The sequence below is a fragment of the Corythoichthys intestinalis genome, chromosome 16, assembly GCF_030265065.1.
Source record: "Corythoichthys intestinalis isolate RoL2023-P3 chromosome 16, ASM3026506v1, whole genome shotgun sequence".
Taxonomy (NCBI): domain Eukaryota; kingdom Metazoa; phylum Chordata; class Actinopteri; order Syngnathiformes; family Syngnathidae; genus Corythoichthys; species Corythoichthys intestinalis.
Window position 1 is genome coordinate 20121992 of NC_080410.1, and position 19245 is coordinate 20141236.

Genomic DNA, 19245 nt, shown 5'->3' on the forward strand with positions numbered 1-19245 from the left:
TATTCACCAAAGAAAAAAACAGACAAATCAGAAAAATGGTGTATAACACTTTTAATTCCTTCCATGGTCATTTTGTTCTCATTTAGGACCAATCAGAAGTAGCACCACCCCAGTCAGAGGCCTGGGCAGTGGGAGCAGTGGACCAATCCTCAGTGGCGGGCTGATTGCTCCAGTCCTCTGCAAGAGGGAAAACAAAAAAACACTTAAGAACCCAAAATTTGAACCATTTACAATGTAATTCGAAATGACATGACTCACCTGAGAAGACCTCAGTGGGTTTCACAGGTGCTTGAGCACCTGCAGAACAAGAATAAAGTACTTAATACCTGTATATGAAGTGTTGAACAGGTACTTTTCCTGAAGTAATTGTACCTGCTGCATACTGCTGAATGGGCACAGATGGCACAGCAACACCCTCTGACCAGTCGGCAACCTCAGGCTGGGCAAACTCCGCTGTAGGGGCGGTCCATTCACCCTGGAATTCCTCCTTTCCAACTGCCTTCTCAGCAGCGGCCTGCTCTTCCTTTTCAATCTACATTTGAAATTAACCAATTACTAAGTATCTGGTGTGAAAAATATTTAAAAACTGAAGATGTCCAATCAATTTTGACCGGGAGTCAACTGGCAGTGATCTCTCGGTCAAAATGGATTGGGCATCCGTCTGTTGCAATCAAACAACTATATTAATATTGACCTCTTCAGGATCTCTGTAGAAGTACAGATCAGGCATGACCTCCCAAGGGTGCTCTCTGGAAATGGTACCTCTCATTCGGAGAACCTCCCGGGCCAACATCCACCACATAAGACCCACAGAGTGGTGACCCTGCAACAGACATGTTTTTAGATAATTAGAAATGACAATTTCTGGAGAAATTACATGGTGTGCTCTGGTGGTCGGTAAACTGCCGACTGTTTTTTTTTTTTTGGGGGGGGGGGGGGGGCATTTACAGGTCACTTCCTGATGATTTTGTAGAAATACAAAGAGCCTATGTCGTATGAATCTCTTAAAACTGGCGATCCAAAAATATGTGTGGGGAGCTTTGTTTTGCAAATCTCCATAAGTAACTTCTCTCATAAAAAAATTTTTCTACCATGCCTCACCTTGTTGTTACAGGGGATGGCAATGTCCACATATCTCAGTGGGGAGTCAGTGTTACACAGAGCAATGGAGGGGATGTTCACATAGGAGGCCTCAGTCAGCGGCTGGTGATCAGCGCGAGGATCTGTCACAATCAGGAGGCGGGGCTCTCTGAAAGCAGCCTGGATCTGATTGGTGAATGTTCCCGGGGTAAAACGACCGTGGAAGGTAGTGGATCCAGTGGCCGAGGCAAACTTCAACACTGCTCGCTGAAAAGAACAAAATATGTCAATTTATCTGATTGATTCATTTATTTTGTCCATTTATAATGTGGCTCAGGTCACCAGCAAACCCCACTGATGGGACAACAGTGTGGTTAACAATAACCTGTTCCATAATTTCTTTTGCACACTTCCGACACCTGAACATTGACAACAATGCCCGGCTTTAATAATGTGCACTTTGCTTTCCACCCACTCCCACCACTAAAATTCACCTGTCCGGTGTTCCTGGAGGAGATGACACAAATGTCAGCTGGGTTTTCGATGGCAACGATGGCCCTGGCAGCCAGCAGCAGCTTCTCCCAGGTCTTTCTCAGATTAATGATGTACACACCTTGTACAAAAGGAGATGAGCTTAGTATGCATTCCAAGCCATATAGAGTAATTTTACACAGATATGCATCTTCACCTACCATCACTTTTCCTTTTGTAGACGTACTGCTCCATTTGGAAGTCCAAGTTGGTACCTCCAAGATGGGTCCCTGCAGCCAGGAACTTGAGCACATCTTCCTCCTTCATTTGGAGGACATCCAGACTTCCGGACATCGTGACCGCTTTCCCCGAGTAACGAGTGAAGTGGGAGAGCTGTCAAAAAACGCATTACACATTATGTCATTGGCTGCCATTGACAGTGTTAGACATCCAAGCCAATATGACCGAGATGGTCACAGGAAATTGGACCGCTCTGCCAAATTGTCCAACATCGGCGAAACGTCTACATGATGCGAATTTGACATTCAAAGTACTACCGTACGCACTCAACTTTTGCTTGGATCAGCGCTTCACAATTATTTTGTTACACCTTTCCAGGAAGACGTAAATGTTTCACCACCCGGCCCCAAACTTTCTGCCGCCACTATAAATAGTATCATTTGTCTTTAAAATTACTATAAGTACACCCAAAAAAAAAAAAAAAAAAAATAGTCAAACTGTATACAGTCAAGGTACATTTTTAACCATTTCATACTGAAAAAATGTAATAAAAAAATTCAAATTGATTATCAAAACTCATGAGGACAATATGTCAAACAATTTGACCGAAAAAACCAGAAAACAACAGTGTCATTGGACAGAGGGACAGTTTTTATTTTTGCTGCTCGCAGTATCAGCTGCTTTGCAATGATGTGGCTTTATTTTGCACTGAGCATGCTAACAGTTCTCACTGGTTCACTGATGTAACACTGACAAAGTGGGACAATTGTTGGCAATATTCAGCACGTTTTTTTCCTGATTTGGCTTCCGGTTGTCCGCTACAAACATTTTTAGACACAGTAAACAGCAGTCATTCCAAATATCACACTGTATTGAAGGTCAAAGCCAAACTGCCCACAAACAGTGCATTCCGTGCCCGGGGGAGATCCGGAAGTGATGGCCGAAAATGGCACTTCTCGGGCGGACACACAAGAATCGGAGAAGACTGTGGGTCCCTGTGTGAGCCTGGCCGTCGAACAGTGCACAACCTCTTCATATCTCTTTGCTGTGTGCTCTTGCTTGGTTTAAAAATACTGTGCACAATACTGCGAGGTCACATGCACCACAGCTGGCATCGCTCACTATTTGAGAAGTACTGGTTTAGATGCATACAGCCAGAATGTATTAAAAAATGCCTTAAAAAATGCTTAAATGTAGTTCAATTAAATACACTACATGACTGTGGTCAAAAGATCAACACTCTGCTTTAAAGCTACCACACAAAACACGATGTTTAAAAGTATGAAAGGGCAATACACGCAAAAGTATTTTTGAGGCAATGCAAAGGTAATAAACGCGATGGAATTGCAGAACACCGAACGTCTAGCACCGTTAATGCCAGTGGAACATGAACAATGTCTGCAGTCCCAGTTCAAATAGAATTGCCGTCCATCACCGCCAATGGCAATGAAAGAATTAAAAAAAATCAGAATTCATATAATCTGGTCAGTGTATCCATTACACTTCCCCAATCCAATTCATATATTTACTTACACATTGCGCACTCAAATAGTATTCGAACACAATTCCCGCCATTATAACTTAACAAACTATTCATCCAGACTCGATTATATCATTTTTACGCTTTGAAGCATTCATTACAGACAAATAGAGCGCAGCGGAAGCGTGGAGAGAGCGCGTGTTACAAGCCAGTTAGCTTCAAGTATTAGCCTATATGTTGACGAAGTCTAGAGGCGACAAAAAAGAAAATGGTCTAAATATTATACGTCACCGTGGGTGTTCAAACGGTGGTAAGGCTTTTTTCTTAAGTCTTTGGCAACATTTGAAAGTTTATTGGTCGAAAAAGACCGTTTATTCACTCACCACGAAACAACGCCGTATGGAAGACTAACCACACGATGGCAAAAGAGGCCGTCCAGAGGAAGTGACGTAGTATTTATACTACGATTCTAAGCTTGTGATTGGTCGAAAATGTATATCCGGGGTTTCTGTAGTTCTACTGCTTTGCCAGAAGGTGGCAATATCGATACCATCATGGTAGAGTATGGGTCAGGCAAGGGGTGGTAGTCGGAATGCCACCCCATATTAAGACAACACAGATGGAAAGACCATATTAAGACAATGCTGAGACGCTGACTTCACAGTCAAAGTCTGAGCTGTGTGGCAAGCGTGTTTATTTGCCAAAGATAAAGAGTTCCAGCAAACGCAACCATAGAATGATCAAAGTGTCCCGAGTAAGATGTTGAAACCTGAAACATTTGTGGTGCAAATATTGAGAAGAGGTGCTTTCTAACAAGAATTCAATTAAAAGCATGCTGGAAAACACAGATGTATTATTCTCTCAATCAATAAGTCAACCAGTGAAAGCATAGACCACTTTGTAGCACAAAAGAAAGAAAACAAGGGTAAGGTGATTGTTGAATGTGTTGTCTCTATTTGTTTATTATCATTATTAATTTAAATCAATATTGTCTAACTAACATGCATCATAGCAAATAAATGACAGCTGAATTCAGGCCCCCCTGCCTCTCATTTTTTAGTGTTTAAAAAAAAAAGTGCACATATGTGTACGTACTCTACCTTCAAACTTTGGTCCGTGTATTTTATTAATTCACATTTTTTGCTCAGCTGAAATTAAAACTGGATATCACAGGGATCTTCAGTTCATAATTCAACATGCCTTATGACATAACTGTCATATCTGCACAGTGCACAGTTTTAGGTCTCCATGTTCAGTAGACTCCTTCAGTTAAATTATTGACAGAGTTTAAGAGCAGGATAAGAAGCACACAACACTGTTGAGATTAAAGATGTGTTTTTTTTATTGCATTATAAAAATATAAATACTTGTCCAGCTTTTTACAACATATACAAGCACATATCATTTGAAGGCAATTTACTGTGTGAAAGGACGACAAGCTGTCATATTAAAAGCAACCGATTGTTAAAAGCTGTATGTCATAGCCGTTTAGAGAACACTGAAATACGGGGTCACTGCATATAGTACATTAAAATCTTACAAATATATATACTACAATTCCTATTAGGTATATTTGTTTTACCAACTTATGCCATAATGTCTTAAGAACACATTTTAAAGTGTCGGCCTTTCACCTGTTAAGTGCATGTGCAATCCCATCATTGAGGGCAAGTTGTCTTTGTGCACATCTGCATAGCCTAAATACCAAGAATAAACTCATTAAATTCACTATCATTGTCACTGTTTGCCACTTGACTCTGTGTTATCTTACTCATCTCACAAAATCACCCCGGTTTTCCTTTTCACGATTTCAATCCAATATACGCCATCATCTGCTCGTAGACGGTCCATGCCATGGCAGCCATCATAGTCCTCCGAAGAGAGCGTGGAACCGCCCCTCTGAAGAAACCCTGAAGTCCATGTTCCTTGAAGAGACAATAAAACATAAGTAATATATAATAATTATTATGTTAATTAGGGTTGTTCCGATCATGGTTTTTTGCTCCCGATCCGATCCCGATCATTTTAGTTTGAGTATCTGCCGATCCCGATATTTCCCGATCCGATTGCTTTTTTTGCTCCCGATTCAATTCCATTCATTCCCGATAATTTTTCCCGATCATATACATTTTGGCAATGCATTAAGAAAAAAAATGAATAAAACTCGGATGAATATATACATTCAACATACAGTACATAAGTACTGTATTTGTTTATTATGACAATAAATCCTCAAGATGGCATTTACATTATTAACATTCTTTCTGTGAGATGGATCCACGGATGGAAAGACTTGTGACTTTGTATATTGTGACTAAATATTGCCATCTAGTGTAGTTGTTGATCTTTCAGTAAATGATACTGCAGCCATTCAACCCAAATGCATGATGGGAAGTGGAACAAGACTCTGTGTAGTGCTACCAATTGATATATCTTCTCTGCGTTGGGAAATAACACAAGGGGTTAAGAAAAAGATCAATTGCTACCTTGCTTCCCCACATTACTTCCCATGATAGTTCTAATCGTAGGGAGAGGGAGTGTAAGGCTTTAGCCTGTTAAAAAAAGGCTCCAAAGGCTGCCAAAATTCACTCTATTCATATTACGCTGCCTTTTAATCTCTCTGTGTAGGTAAAACGGCGCCATTACAGATTGAGCGCGACAATGCGTGAGTGGGTCATGCAACGCATGCATTACTTGCGTTAAATATTTTAACGTGATACAATTTCGCAAAAATTAATTACCGCCGTTATCGGGATAAATTTTATAACCCTACCTTAAGCCTAAACTAAAGACTCTGGATGAGTGTATCATATTATGTCTGTAACGTTAAATACAATTAGAAAACGATTTAATTAAAAATATTTATATATGTTAAAAAAAGGCATGGCCGATATTTTTTTGCCGATTCCGATACTTTGAAAATGACGTAATCGGACCCGATCGATCGGCATCGATCGGGACATCTCTAATGTTAATATACAGGGGTATTTAAATCATCAACTCTTTTAGTGTCGTTGACGATGATAGACATCCAATCATCAGTGGCGCCTCCAGAAATTTTTCATAGGGGTGGCCAGATGGGGCCACTTAAAATCTTGGGGTGGCACACCAAAACTAAAAGCCATAATTTCAGGTTTTCATTATACTGTTGCAGTAAAATGGTCAGGGGAAAACTATTAGAAAGACTTAAGGACGCGGCTACTGATATACTTTGGTGTATTGTGTAATATTTGATGCCACCAATGATTTAATGTGCATAGTCCATAACTGTCCAGTCAACATTTTGAGTTCCACAACAATTCTGTTTTGTTGTGTCATGTATATATCAGGCATAAGGTGTACATTTAACTAGGGCTGTCAAACGATTAAAAATTTTAATCGAGTTAATCACAGCTTAAAATGAATTAATCGTAATTTATCGCAATTCAAACCATCTCTAAAATATGCCATATTTTTCTGTAAATTATTGTTGGAATGGAAAGATAAGACAAGAAGGATATATACATTCAACATACTGTACATAACTAATGTATTTGTTTATCATAACAATAAATCCACAAGATGGCATTAACATTATTAACATTCTTTCTGTGAAAGGGATCCACGGACAGAAAGACTTGTAATTCTTAAAGGATAAATGTGAGTTTGTATATTGTGACTAAATATTGCTATCTAGTGTCTTTGTTGAGCTTTCAGTAAATGATACTGTAGCGACTTAACTGTTCTGCCCAAATTCATGATGGGAAGTGGTGCAAATGCTATATATCTTCTCTGCGTTAGGTACACCAAAGGGTGTTCAGAAAAAGATCAACTCCTGTCATTCTTACCCACGTCGCTTCCCACAATATTTATAGTTGCTGTGGGAGAGATGACAAAGCTTTTGCCAATTAAAAGCACGGCCCCAATGAATGCTTGTATCTACTCCACTCACTTCACACTGCCTCTGATCTGTGTATATAAGTAAAATGGAGCCATTGTAGGCTGTTTGCGGCAATGCGTGAGCGAGTCTCACCGCGAATGCGTTAATTGCAAAAAAATATTTTCACGTGATTAATTTAAAAAATTAATTACCGCCCGTTAACGTGATAAATTTGACAGCCCTACATTTAACAAAACAGAATAAATGCATTCATTTGGGATTCAATGCATAACTGATGCTCCAACAATCTAACGATATACTGGCAAGCGGGGTGGCCAGTGGGGTGGCCAACCAATTTATAGAGGTGGCCGAGGCCACCCCTGGACACCCCCTGGGGGCGCCACTGCCAATCATGTGGCCGTTCTTGTCCTTCTGCTATGAATTCAAAGTCCAAAGATGTCCAATCCTTTTAAAGTGGGATGTTTGCAGCAAATCACCTCCCTCTTCAAATGGATTGGACGTCTATCGCCATTGAAGAACAAAAAACAGTCGATTTTCTGTTCTACAGATTCTTTTATTCACTTAATAAACAGGAGATGATCACACACAATTCAGGAACAAAAAGAAAGCAATGATCGCCTATGATGAATACATTTGTTAAGGAAGCATTGGTAAATGTAGAACAAAAGTAACTCTCCTGGCCTAATCTAATTAATAACTGGTTGCTAGATTTCCTTTTTGGAATAAATAACCCAACAACATCATTGTAGGTATATTTCGCAATTAAAACAAAGAAACAAAACAAAACAAAAAAAAAAAACACTCAATTCAGCACCTAGGCCTATTTACAGTATAACATTGTGGAAAGGTTGTCAAAACTAGAGATATACCGATTATTGGCTGGGAAGATTATCGGCGCCGATATTTGGAAGTTTAAAATATATCGGTTTCTGGCTTTTTTTCTTTTTTAATCTGACCGACCGATATGAAAAAAAAATCTGTTTAAAACTGGGTTATTTCGGCTCAGATGCAGCCACACCTCGCTCTCCCGCACTAGTATTCACCCCGGTCTGATTGGTTAAATGTTAAATGGAGTTACACTTGTATTGCACCTTTCCACCTTCTTAAGGCCCTCTAAGTGCTTCACATTATATCATCATCGACCTACTCGTGACGCAGCACCAGATGCAACGTGGGGTTTAGTAATTTGTTCAAATATACAAGACGAGGTCATCAGGGTGGAGAATCAAACCTACAAACTCTGGGTTAGGGAACGATTACTCTACCACTGAACCACACCACCCTCAAGCAGCAGAGGCATTCAATAAACATGCTTTTGGCTTTTCAATGAAGTTCACTGTTTGCGTTATTGAATTTTCTTTATACCAATTTTCACACTCTTACTGCAAATGAATATCGGCGCCTGTAACTACTAGTAATCGGTATCGGTCCTGACAAACCCATTGCGGTCGATCTCTAGTCAAAACCAAAACAGGAGAGGGAAACTAAATAAAATAACATTTTTTAAAATAAAACCTTTAACATAAGCGACTTCAAAATTTTGCATGTATCCCTGAAACACTGACGAATGCTGGTCTTTCAATGAGGGGAAGCTCAAAGTGTGTCCGCCTGTGAGTGCTTTGTGATGGTGAGGGGGCTCAGCGTCACCCGCTGCTCGGTATAGAAAGAAACTAGGGTGCCAGAAATCAAGTCTCCAAACACAAGCAGCTACAAAACACCAGAAATAGAAGCTGAATTTTTCGTTGTCGTTTTTTAAAAAAGCAAGTGTTGCTAGGATTATTATGAGAGTCTCCGGTTCAACTCAGAACAACGGAATGAAAATTGCAAAATGCCTCCCATGGATGTTAATCTGACAAGATCACAGATTTGCTCACTTCATTGTCAATCAAAATGGGATTCAGCCTCAGACAGATCATCCAGTCATCATCCAGAGAAGCAAAGCTTCCGTGCCAGCTAAGCCCCTCCCACTGCCCATAGACCCCAGAGATGCCCAGAGTCCGATGGGCGGGATAAACCCAGCTTTTAGCCAATGACTCGTCTCGTTTTACTGTAGTGGAACAATGCATTCTTAACTCTGGAGACGGATAGCGTCCACACTGTTTAAAGGACTTGGAAGCTGCACGAACGAATGAAAGAAAAGCAAGCCGCATCATAACCAGTGATAAGAAGCTAATTCTGAACAAAAGTTGAGCGAATATTTAGTGAATGACATCTACACACAAGAATATACACTACATTTGATCACTTTTTTTGACATTTTGGGGGCTTCGCTTGCAGTCTTAAAGCAATCATCACTGTCCTGAAATTGCGGTCCACTCTGTTATGTTGTTCAGTACAATGTCTGATTGCAGTTAACATGTCAAAAATTGTGAGGGCTTGAACTATTAACAAAGTTTTCAATGAGTGATGTACTTACCAAATAGATGTATCTGACTGCATCGATCGTCCTCAACTGGGGGTTCACTTGGACGAGTGTTTTGACCACATCAGCAGGCTGAGTGACGAGCGAGGCAGACACCCCTGCCATGACCCCGCAGCTGAAGTTAGCCAGTGGGGCGAAGGCAGACATGTGGATCTCTTGAATTAAGATACACAATAAACAGAGTGGTCAAAATGGATATCTACATATTCGTTTGTCCTGCTTGTCAAAAACGAAAACCGGAAATTGTCCAAGTGAGATGATGGAGATGCTCCACACTTAAAAAAATGTAATTGTTTTTACTTAATGTTAATAAATCGTAACAAATAAAAACAAAATATAAATTGAACATTTGCAATTAAGAGGGTCAAAAAAAGAATTTGAACGAATTTTAGGTCAACAATGTCTAAACAACTATTCAACTATGAAAATAGTTTTCGATTCTTTTGATTATCGATTAGCCCCTTAAGTCCTTTTACAACCCTAACCCTAACTAAGTTGGGGGGAGGGGTTCAAGTACCGGTAGACAATGGCTGCGTTTCAATCGCGGTTTAAATGAGCCCTCGCTCACTTGCCCTAGCAAGCTTGCCCAAGGGAATCCCTGCCGCCATTTTAAGGGCTGTTTCAATTCCCAAAAAAGCGAAGTGAACTTGGTGAGATGGAACCTCAGAGGGCTCAGTGATCAAGTGAAAAACGATGGTCACTCCGGAGCTCTCTGTATCCCAGAATGCATTGCAAGGGTGCATGGAAAATATGTCCATGCGGTGGTGATAATGAAGCTCAAACATCATTGGCTGCTGTATATATACCACCAAAGAAGAAGAAAATGAATTAAGCTGCCAGCACGGTGTTATACCAAACTGCCTTTCGAATTGTAAAATTCATCATTGTTGTTAAAAAATAAAAATAAAAAAATTAGACTGTATGTGGCAGTTATGGCAGAACGTATGGAATCACAATAGTGCCAAAATAAAATAAAAACAAAAACACATGAATAAATAAATAAATATAAAGAGAAATAAATGAATAAATAATGATGAAGTAACTTTTTTTTTTACTTTCACTTTTGCCATAAAAAAAAGGGCGGGAGTATTTTTTTCACTGATGCTTCTATTTCGCTTATCTTTTCTATTTTGCTTTTAACGAAAGGAATGTTCTGTCAATCAAATGGCATTGGGAGGGACTGAAACTAAACTTCAAATAGGTTAAATGCATTTAAACAACAAATTTGTCTACAAATTATAAGGTATCAACAAATAAATAAAGAATTGCCCAAATAAAATTTGATACAAAACTAATAATTTGATCATTCTCAGGTACCGACGTATTGCCATCAAGAGCGGAATACGTCTCCGGCTTATTGACATGAGTCGCCGTGCATTTTGTGCGATGTAGAATAATGGTGCCACCAGGGAGTGGCCAGGCCTGGCCACGGTTCCCCCCAATGAATTTGTTGGCCACTGCACGCCCCAGTATAATGTTAGATTGTAGTAGCTGCAGAACTCAAAATGTTGACTGGACTATTATGGACTATGCACATTAACACAATATAATAGTGTACAAAATACAATATAACACAATCAACAAAAGTATATCAGTAGGTGTGTCCTTAAGTCAATCTGACAGTTTTCTACTGGCCTGTTTGTTACTACAACATAGTAAAAACCTGAAATTATGGCTTTTATTTTTTGTGTGCCACCTCAAGGTTTTAAGTGGCCCCATTTGGCCACCCCTATGAAGAATTTCTGGAGGTGCCACTGATTTGGAATTGGCAGTATAGCGCTACTCCAAAACCTTGTGGTTGTTTCATGATTTTCTTGCCTGTGAGTGAACAAGGGCAGGTGTGTTCCAATTACGTCTTTCGCTCCCCCTCCGCCCACTTTCCCTCCACCCTCCAAGTGGCTTCCGTGTGACGTCATAGCAAGTGCTTAGGGCAAGTGACCGAGGGCAACTCAAACCGTGATTGGAACGCAGCCAATCACTCGCGCACCACCAAGCTCCGCCCTTGGCAAATTGGTGCCCTGGGCATTGGCCCAAGTGCTGTGTTAGGATCCATCACTCAATAGCAGCTAATGAGTTAAAAAGGAAGTAACCCAAAAACGACACAAAATTAATAGGAAGTGACCAAAATTCTACAGGCCTTTTCTATTTGTAAGTCAAAAGAACACAAAATATTGTTTCCTTGACCAGTCTGGAAACAACCGTCTTGTTTTCATGAACATACCTGTTGGCAAATTGGTCTTCATCTGGCTGTAGAACATAACATAGATTCCAGAGAAAGGAACGTCTCGGAGCAAAGTGGCCATCATGCCAGAGTATAACGCTGCGGGACCTTCAGTCCGACACACACTGCGAAGAGCCCCGGTGACACTTTCGTAGCGGTACCTGCCACACTATAGCAAAAGAATGAATTTTATTTTGTTATCTTATTATTATTTTGAATACCATAATTCAGAAAACTCTAAAGTTCTTCATGTTTCTGTGTTTTCTCACTTCATATCGAGTCTTGATGACCGTTACAGGCAGCATAAGGACCCCAGCAACCGTCCTGGCCCCGCCTCCCAGCAGCACAGCCCCCAAAGCTCCTGGGTTTTTTTCTTGGAAGAACTGCTGCTTTAATGAATGATAAGTGCTGAAGTAGAGCCCCACACCAGGGATGGTCCTCATAAACGACTGGGTGAGCATAAAAACAATAGAGAGATGAGAGATTCGTTTGAAAGAATTTAAAAACATGTGCTGGTCTACCTTAATAGCAGGGGTGGAAAAAGTACCCAGAAACTGTACAGTTTTTATTTAATTTATTTATTTTATACATTATTTATAAAAGTTACATTGATTACATTTTACTGAAGTACTGGTGTAAAAATCTACTTCAAGTAAAAGTGAAAAGTCCATTTACAAATTACTCAAAGGTTACTTAGTTACTTTTTGCGTGGGGGAGAAGAGTGTAACAACAAAATAGTAATTGTACAAATATTTTGGCAAAAATTGGAATGCCTCTCTCAGTGTGATGTAAATGAGGACCAATTAGAATGATTGTAATCATTTGTCAGCCCTTTTTGGGTCAATGCCATTAGATAAACCTAACATAGTGATAGTGGTGCATGTTCTTTGTAATAGCTATAAATTGCTCAATTTTCAACCAACTTTCAAACAGCTTAATATTTCTTAAATGTCAGAAGTGCAATAAATTAGTTGTCCTTTTTTTTTCTTTTCTTTTTTTTTTTAAGCACGGCCACATTAATTACAGTATACTTAGGTACAGTAATGACAGTCAATGTAATTCTTTATTTTCCACCCCTGGTTGTGAGTATTGTCATTCTAACCGGTGAAGCTCCTTTCCACAGTCCAGTCAGCCTCTCTGTCTGCACCACATTCAGGAGCACTCTCATCATCCCTATGCGGACAGAACTGACAAAGAAAAAAAGATACTGTTCAGTCATGAAGGGGATGTCTTCTCCTTTAAAATATAGAGCAATTGACTATATTATGTAAAGTAAAACTCCTAGATCATGGTAAATGAATAAATGCTCTTCTTTCAGTGTCATTGACGGCACTAGACGTCTAATCCATTTGCCCTTCCTTGACCAAATCAACTGAACGTCTATTGCTATCAACAGAGGTAGTTAGTAACTCATTACATTTACTCCCTTTCATTTATCTGTGTAACTTTTTCACAAAATTTTACTTCTTTGAGTAGTTTTACCACGCAATACTTTTTACATTTATTTGAGTAGATTGGTAAAGAAGAAACACTACTCATACGCCACTACTTTGGGCTACACTAGAGTCGCTACATTTATCCTATTCATTCTACATATTGACTTTTTTTTTGACAGAAATGCTGACAGTGGCCATCTCAGTTTCACCAATAAGACGATGCAACAATAACCACACAATCCCATTATACCAGAGTTAACAATGTTTTTTCTCCAGAAGAGGGTACCAATGCTCTTTGGATGGGTGATGTTTCATTTTTCTCCTCCGAATTCCATGATTTTGGTGTATTTATTTGGCCTAATATGGTCATGTAATAGGTTATAGTACTTTATAATTGTTGTAATCATAACAGAAATGTGAAGTGAAGTATACTATATGGTATACCATTATTTAAAAAAAATAATCTGACATTGTTAGCAGTTACTCATTATTTGAGTTTTCTTTTCAATGAATACTTTTGTACTTGTACTTGAGTAAATTTTTGGATGACTACTTTTACTTTTATTTGTGTAATATTATTTAGAACTGACGTGACTCTTACTTGAGTAAAAAATTTGGCTACTCTACCCACCTCTGGCCGTCAATGGGAGCCAATAAGTTTAAAGCAGGGGTCCCCAAACTACGGCCCGCGGGCCGGATACAGCCCGCAGCCACATTTGGTCCGGCCCCCTGAATATATATACAGGTATATATATATATATATATATATATATATTTTTTTTTTTCAATAGTGTTATTTATTTCCTGGCTTTTTTCTGTGAAGAACCCAGAGAGGGTTATTTGGTTATTATCTATTTAATTAATAGTGTTATTACTATTTATTATTATATTATTCATGCATTCATTTTCCATGCCGCTTTTTCCTCACTAGGGGATATTATTTTTATTTTTATTTTTATTTTTATTTTTATTGTATTTACTTTTGTTCCGTGAAGAATCCAGAAAGGGTTATTTGATTGTGGCTTTCTGAAAAACAATACATTTTTACTTTTAGGCACTCCTGCAATCGTCACACTTTTTCTGTTACAAACTGACGCCGGCCCCTCATCAGAGAAGGGAAGGGTTATGCGGCCCTCACAGGAAAAAGTTTGGGGACCCCTGGTTTAAAGAGTGCCCTACAGGTATAAATACAATGAAGCATCTTAAGATGAGAAGGTGTTGTCCCTCACCCAGGCTGAACGCTACTTTGTAATGTCTGCAAACGTGTCTTGATCAGGTCGAGTGGTTGGAAAAGCAGTGTGGAGCACGTTCCACTCAAAGCCCCACACATGAAGGCTTTGAGGGCAGGGTGAGCCTTAAAGCAACAGAGAACACATCGTATAAATTACCTTCACGTGAAAGAAGGTTGCACAAAGTATTTGAGTATGCAAATCGTTCATTTCTTTGACCTCTGATAATGGGAAAAAAATTACTCATGTAATAATAAAATATACTTTTATTAGTGCCATTGGCAGTTATCAATGTCCAATCATGTGGCTAAAAAGTAGTATGCCACTAGTAGACTTACACTCCATTTGAACTGGGAGAGCTTGCATTGAAACATCACATTTAAGCGCCATTGACAGTGATTAATGAGATAAATGAAAAAAGTTAAATTAATGGGGGGAAAAAAATCATTTATATATTCTGTTGCGATAGAATGATTCATTTGCCCCTCCCAGAAAAATGGTTTGGATGTCCATTATCATCAATAGCAGCCAATGAATTAAATATAAGACAATTAAAAAAACATAAAAAAAACAACAACAACCAAATGTTGTTTAAAATTCAAAATTAAAACATACCAGCGATATTTCCATAGCTCCTCTGGACTTGAATGAGTTTCTGCTCCTTTTTTTGGACGTTCACTTACTAGGTGCTCTCTCCCTCCTGACAAGTAGAAACAATGATATTTCACAGAATGTGCTATTCAGGACCAATCCTGTCAACCAACACAGCACTCTGCATTTTGTCTGATGATGCAAGCCAGTCTTGACCCGTGTAGATGATAGGGCACATGACTATACTCGTGGAGGCTGCTTAAAAACTACGCACAAAATTACACACAAATCACCAGATTGTGACCAGCTGACTTGACACACAGCTACTCGTTAACAAACCAAAGGGCATTTATTAGCATCTGGTTAGGTAAATGACCCAAAGAGGTCAACTACCACAAAAAAAAAAAAAAAAAGAATATACTCTCTTCAAAAAAATAAAAGTTTGACATTAAAACAATGACTATAAAATTGAATTTCTGAAGAAATTGAGTTGAAATGGTTTACTCCCATGTGTCACCTTCTATATATTTTTGTTCCACTCCTTATTAATTTTGGGGCTTTTTGGTCACTTGCTTGTTAGCTCCCAAGCTGCGATTGACGTCCAATTCATTTTGACTGGGAGTGGAGGGGTCTTTCATTCATTTCGGGGTCACTTCCTGTCCATTATGGATAATATTCTGTTGATTTTAGGGCATTTTCAGGTCACTTCTTGTTGATTTCGGGTGACTTTCTGTTGGTTTTCGGGCATTTACAGGTCACATTCTGTACATTTTGGTATGGCAATTCGAAGAAGTTTAGTTTTTTGTCAAAAAATAATCACCACCAATGCAGATTGTTTTTTTTGCAGGTCCGAGTTGTAAATCAGTAGGAGTGAAGTAAAAGGTTTTTGTGGGAGTTGAATGTGCCATTGAAAATTGTTGTGCCACCGAAAATGTAAGCATTTTTTTTTTTTTTTTTAATTGGGCAGAATTGTACGTTTTTCCAAAACTTGGCAGATAACTTTTGTGTGCCTTGATTTAACAAATGTTTTGATATGTCATTCATGTGAATTTGATAAAAACTGCAGTACAAATAGCATTTTGAACATTTGAAAGGGTATTGCTATTATTGGAAATTAGTGCGCCTTTTTTATTCAAAAATGTGAAAATTTAAAAATTTTGCAAAAAAATACCAACAACAAACATTGCATTTTGAAGGAATTTCAAACATAACTATGTGTCACGTGCGTAGGTTTGCATAGTGACGGTAGGGACATAACACTACCAACTTTTCAGGACGTTCAAATTGTCCCCACCAACTTTTAAGCAACTTTATTTGCATTATATAATGACTTCAGTTATGCAGGTAATTTAGAAAAACCTACCTCCTTAAAACTGGAGGGAAAAAAACTAATTCCCTTGTTTTCAGTGCAAATCTACTAAGAAGTGAAATTATCCGCTCGTGCTTCAAGTAAATTTTACTCAGATTTCGTGAAATAAGAAGATAGCTAGCTGAAACTAAGCTTAGCAGACTTATTTTAAGCAAAAAAGTTTGCATATTTAATCTTAAAAAAAAAAAAAAAACTTGTCAGAAATGTTCTTAATTCAAGAATGGATATTGTTCAAAACCTTATTTGAAAGCATTTTTCTTGAATTAGGTGAGAAATTACAAACTTTGAGATGTATGTGCTTAACAGGAACAAAGTAATATTTACTTAAAGTAAATGGAAGAATCTGATGCATTAATCTGTTAACTAGTCTTTAACACTCAAAACAAGATGGAGAAAATTATTCTACTAGATTTAAGGAAAATGATCAGATTGAGATGTTAAAAAAACTGCAGTGTGAAAGTTAGTATAAGTCAGAACAGATTTATTTTGCATTAGTCATTTAGCCTATCAATTAATTAGGGTGATATTGGTTAGAAATATAGCCCTGATCGCCGTCCACCCAATCAATTTGGTCTTATTTATGTCCCGTCCTCAGCAAAATGTATACATGCAGGTTATGCTGTGATATCGTCCCTTCCAATATTGAGACCAAACCAACGCTCTTGCTATGTGTTATCATTTGTAAAGGCAGAATGTCAGTGCTATTGGATGTCATGCGATAACAGGTCATTATGACCATTGTGATGTAATGAATGTAGATACAATTTGATAGATTGAAGACATAGAGTATTTAATTTATCCCTATGGGGAAATGCAGTTCTCCTTCCAATGGCTCCTATAATTAACTGTTATATACACTACAAATAAAAACGCATTAGAAACAACACAGGTAGAAACCAGAAATAAAAAGTTTGAAACTTTTAACCAACAGATATTATGGACACAAATTTACAATTACTGTAAAAGTACATAAAAAACACTCAATCCTGATAACTGGATATTGCATAATCAATGGATAGAAGGATTTTAAAAAGATTAAAACATTTTTTTTAGTATGGATAAAATTTTTTTAAAAAAAAATCTATTACAATACATACCGTGTCCAGTTGTCCCTTTTGTGTTACTGATCAGTTTGCCTTTTGAAACTATATTGTTTCTCTGGAAGTAATCATGCAACAGCTGTAGTAACGTAACTCAATGCAAATGCTGACTGTGAAAAGTGAAAGTGTTCTGTGTCATTCACTGGCCGGTGCGTTTTTGAGGGCAGGGCCTTCTTTTGTGGGCGTGATTGGATGTCCCAATAAGCCGTGCCCATTTACAATCCTGAGCAGTGAGATGGGATTTATGGCTCTGTGGAGGGAGCCGAATCTTTAGGAGCAGTTCACATAAAGAGCCGTTCAAATAAAATGGCTCATTTGGCTCCTTTTTGATTTTTTTTTTTTTTTTTTTAAAATGCTGGAACACTTTTAATATGCCACAGGACATTTTGAAGACAGTTCTACATATGTGGATGTTACCTTTTGCGCAAAGTGTGTATGTGTGTAAAACTATTTAGATTTATGTTATTCATGCAGCACCTTAACCAGCCAACCCAAAATGTTGAAAAAGCTATATTGGATAAAAAAACAAAAACAAATATGTCTGGAGCCACAAAAAATTAAAAGCCTTAAATAAGCCCAATAATGAAGGCAACACATGCTGTATGTAACTGTATTAGCTATATTAGCTTACTATCAAAATGACTAAGTTGGCTAAAATACATACGAACCTTCATGATTAATGTTTATTTTCCCTGTTTTCCCAACGTACCACGTGACTACTCTGTTGTATGATGCCACGTCAAGTTAAAACTTCATTACAATATTAATGAATTGTTTCACTGCTTTTATGAAATTATAGAAATGCAATAAAGAAATCGATTTTTGATGTCGTTTTTATTCTGAGGTTTCGAAAAACAACAAAATGGAATGTGCATAACATGCCCCTTTTCTGGGCATGTCTTTGATTTTCTTTATTATCTCGGTTTTGTTTTTGAAGTCTGCACATAGGTGTTCTGATGTGTTGATGAATGTCTCCTTCATGTATTCACCATCTGTGAACGGTTTTCCACGCTTTATTATCTCCCGGGTTGCAACAAAACATGCATCAGTAGTGGAGTATGGCGATGCAATCCACTTCTTAAATCTATTTTTGCGCTCGTCTAAGTTCTTCAGAAGTAATGGAATCGCACTTTTTCCCTCACTTCCAACTAGGTACTCGGCTGCTGGTTTGTTTACAATAGCCACCTGCTTGGCATCCCACCCTGTTGATAGAAACGTGTGTCGCAGGCTATGACGCAAATCTTCGTTGACAGAAATGTGAAATTTAATATTTATTCTACACATTTTTACAGCACTGTAAAACGTTAAGAATGTTTGTGTCATGTTTGTCCTCCTACAGAAATCATATAAAAAAAATATATATATATTTCCCTCAACCATCTTTTTCCATTTTCAAACATTTCTGAAAATGCTCCAGGAAGCCACTAGGGCAGCGCAAATGAGCTGTGCGGCTCTCAAAACACGGGTTGCCGACCCCGACCTTTTTTTTTTTTTTTTTTTACTGTGGAATCCAATATGTGTAGGGTAATCTGAACCCACAATTTATTAATCTGTGAGAGAACAGATTAATAAATAGTACCCCAACAGATTAGTTAACTTCTTCAATCAAAATACATATTTGCAATCGAAAATAAAAGTCAATTAAAAAAATTTAAAAAAATATGTTTGAATGCAAAAATACATTTGAAACTCAAAAAATTGCATTTGAAAACTATTTTTCTTTGAT

General features: G+C 38.2%; 2 protein-coding genes across 2 annotated transcripts; both read right to left on the reverse strand.

The window, feature by feature from the left end:
• Nucleotides 1-36: 36 nt before the first annotated feature.
• rpsa (ribosomal protein SA) lies at nt 37-3763 on the reverse strand. The gene is made up of 8 exons (XM_057816969.1): nt 3655-3763; nt 1773-1944; nt 1575-1693; nt 1102-1347; nt 695-823; nt 373-532; nt 259-297; nt 37-177 (listed from the first exon to the last, which is right to left on the reverse strand). Exons 2-8 carry the CDS (start codon nt 1903-1905, stop codon nt 83-85), a joined length of 921 nt encoding a protein of 306 aa, XP_057672952.1. The 5' UTR covers nt 1906-1944; nt 3655-3763; the 3' UTR covers nt 37-82.
• Nucleotides 3764-4611: 848 nt separating this feature from the next.
• LOC130904377 (mitochondrial glycine transporter A-like) lies at nt 4612-17675 on the reverse strand. Its single transcript, XM_057817094.1, has 8 exons — nt 17517-17675; nt 15075-15159; nt 14460-14584; nt 12897-12981; nt 12064-12243; nt 11795-11963; nt 9568-9728; nt 4612-5196 (listed from the first exon to the last, which is right to left on the reverse strand). Exons 2-8 carry the CDS (start codon nt 15087-15089, stop codon nt 5074-5076), a joined length of 858 nt encoding a protein of 285 aa, XP_057673077.1. The 5' UTR covers nt 15090-15159; nt 17517-17675; the 3' UTR covers nt 4612-5073.
• Between the last annotated feature and the right edge of the window lie 1570 nt (nt 17676-19245).

Excerpts from the sequence above, each read along its gene's own strand:
- LOC130904377 (XM_057817094.1), bottom strand. Across the intron at positions 12,982-14,459 it reads CAAAGTAGCGTTCAGCCTGG|TTCTGTCCGCATAGGGATGA; the intron begins GTGAGGGACAAC and ends TTTCTTTGTCAG. Across the intron at positions 5,197-9,567 it reads CAGTCAGATACATCTATTTG|GAACATGGACTTCAGGGTTT; the intron begins GTAAGTACATCA and ends TGTCTCTTCAAG.
- rpsa (XM_057816969.1), bottom strand. The coding sequence starts at position 1,905 with ATGTCCGGAAGTCTGGATGTCCTCCAAATGAAGGAGGAAGATGTGCTC. Across the intron at positions 533-694 it reads TCTACAGAGATCCTGAAGAG|ATTGAAAAGGAAGAGCAGGC; the intron begins GTCAATATTAAT and ends TTTCAAATGTAG. Across the intron at positions 298-372 it reads CATTCAGCAGTATGCAGCAG|GTGCTCAAGCACCTGTGAAA; the intron begins GTACAATTACTT and ends CTTGTTCTGCAG.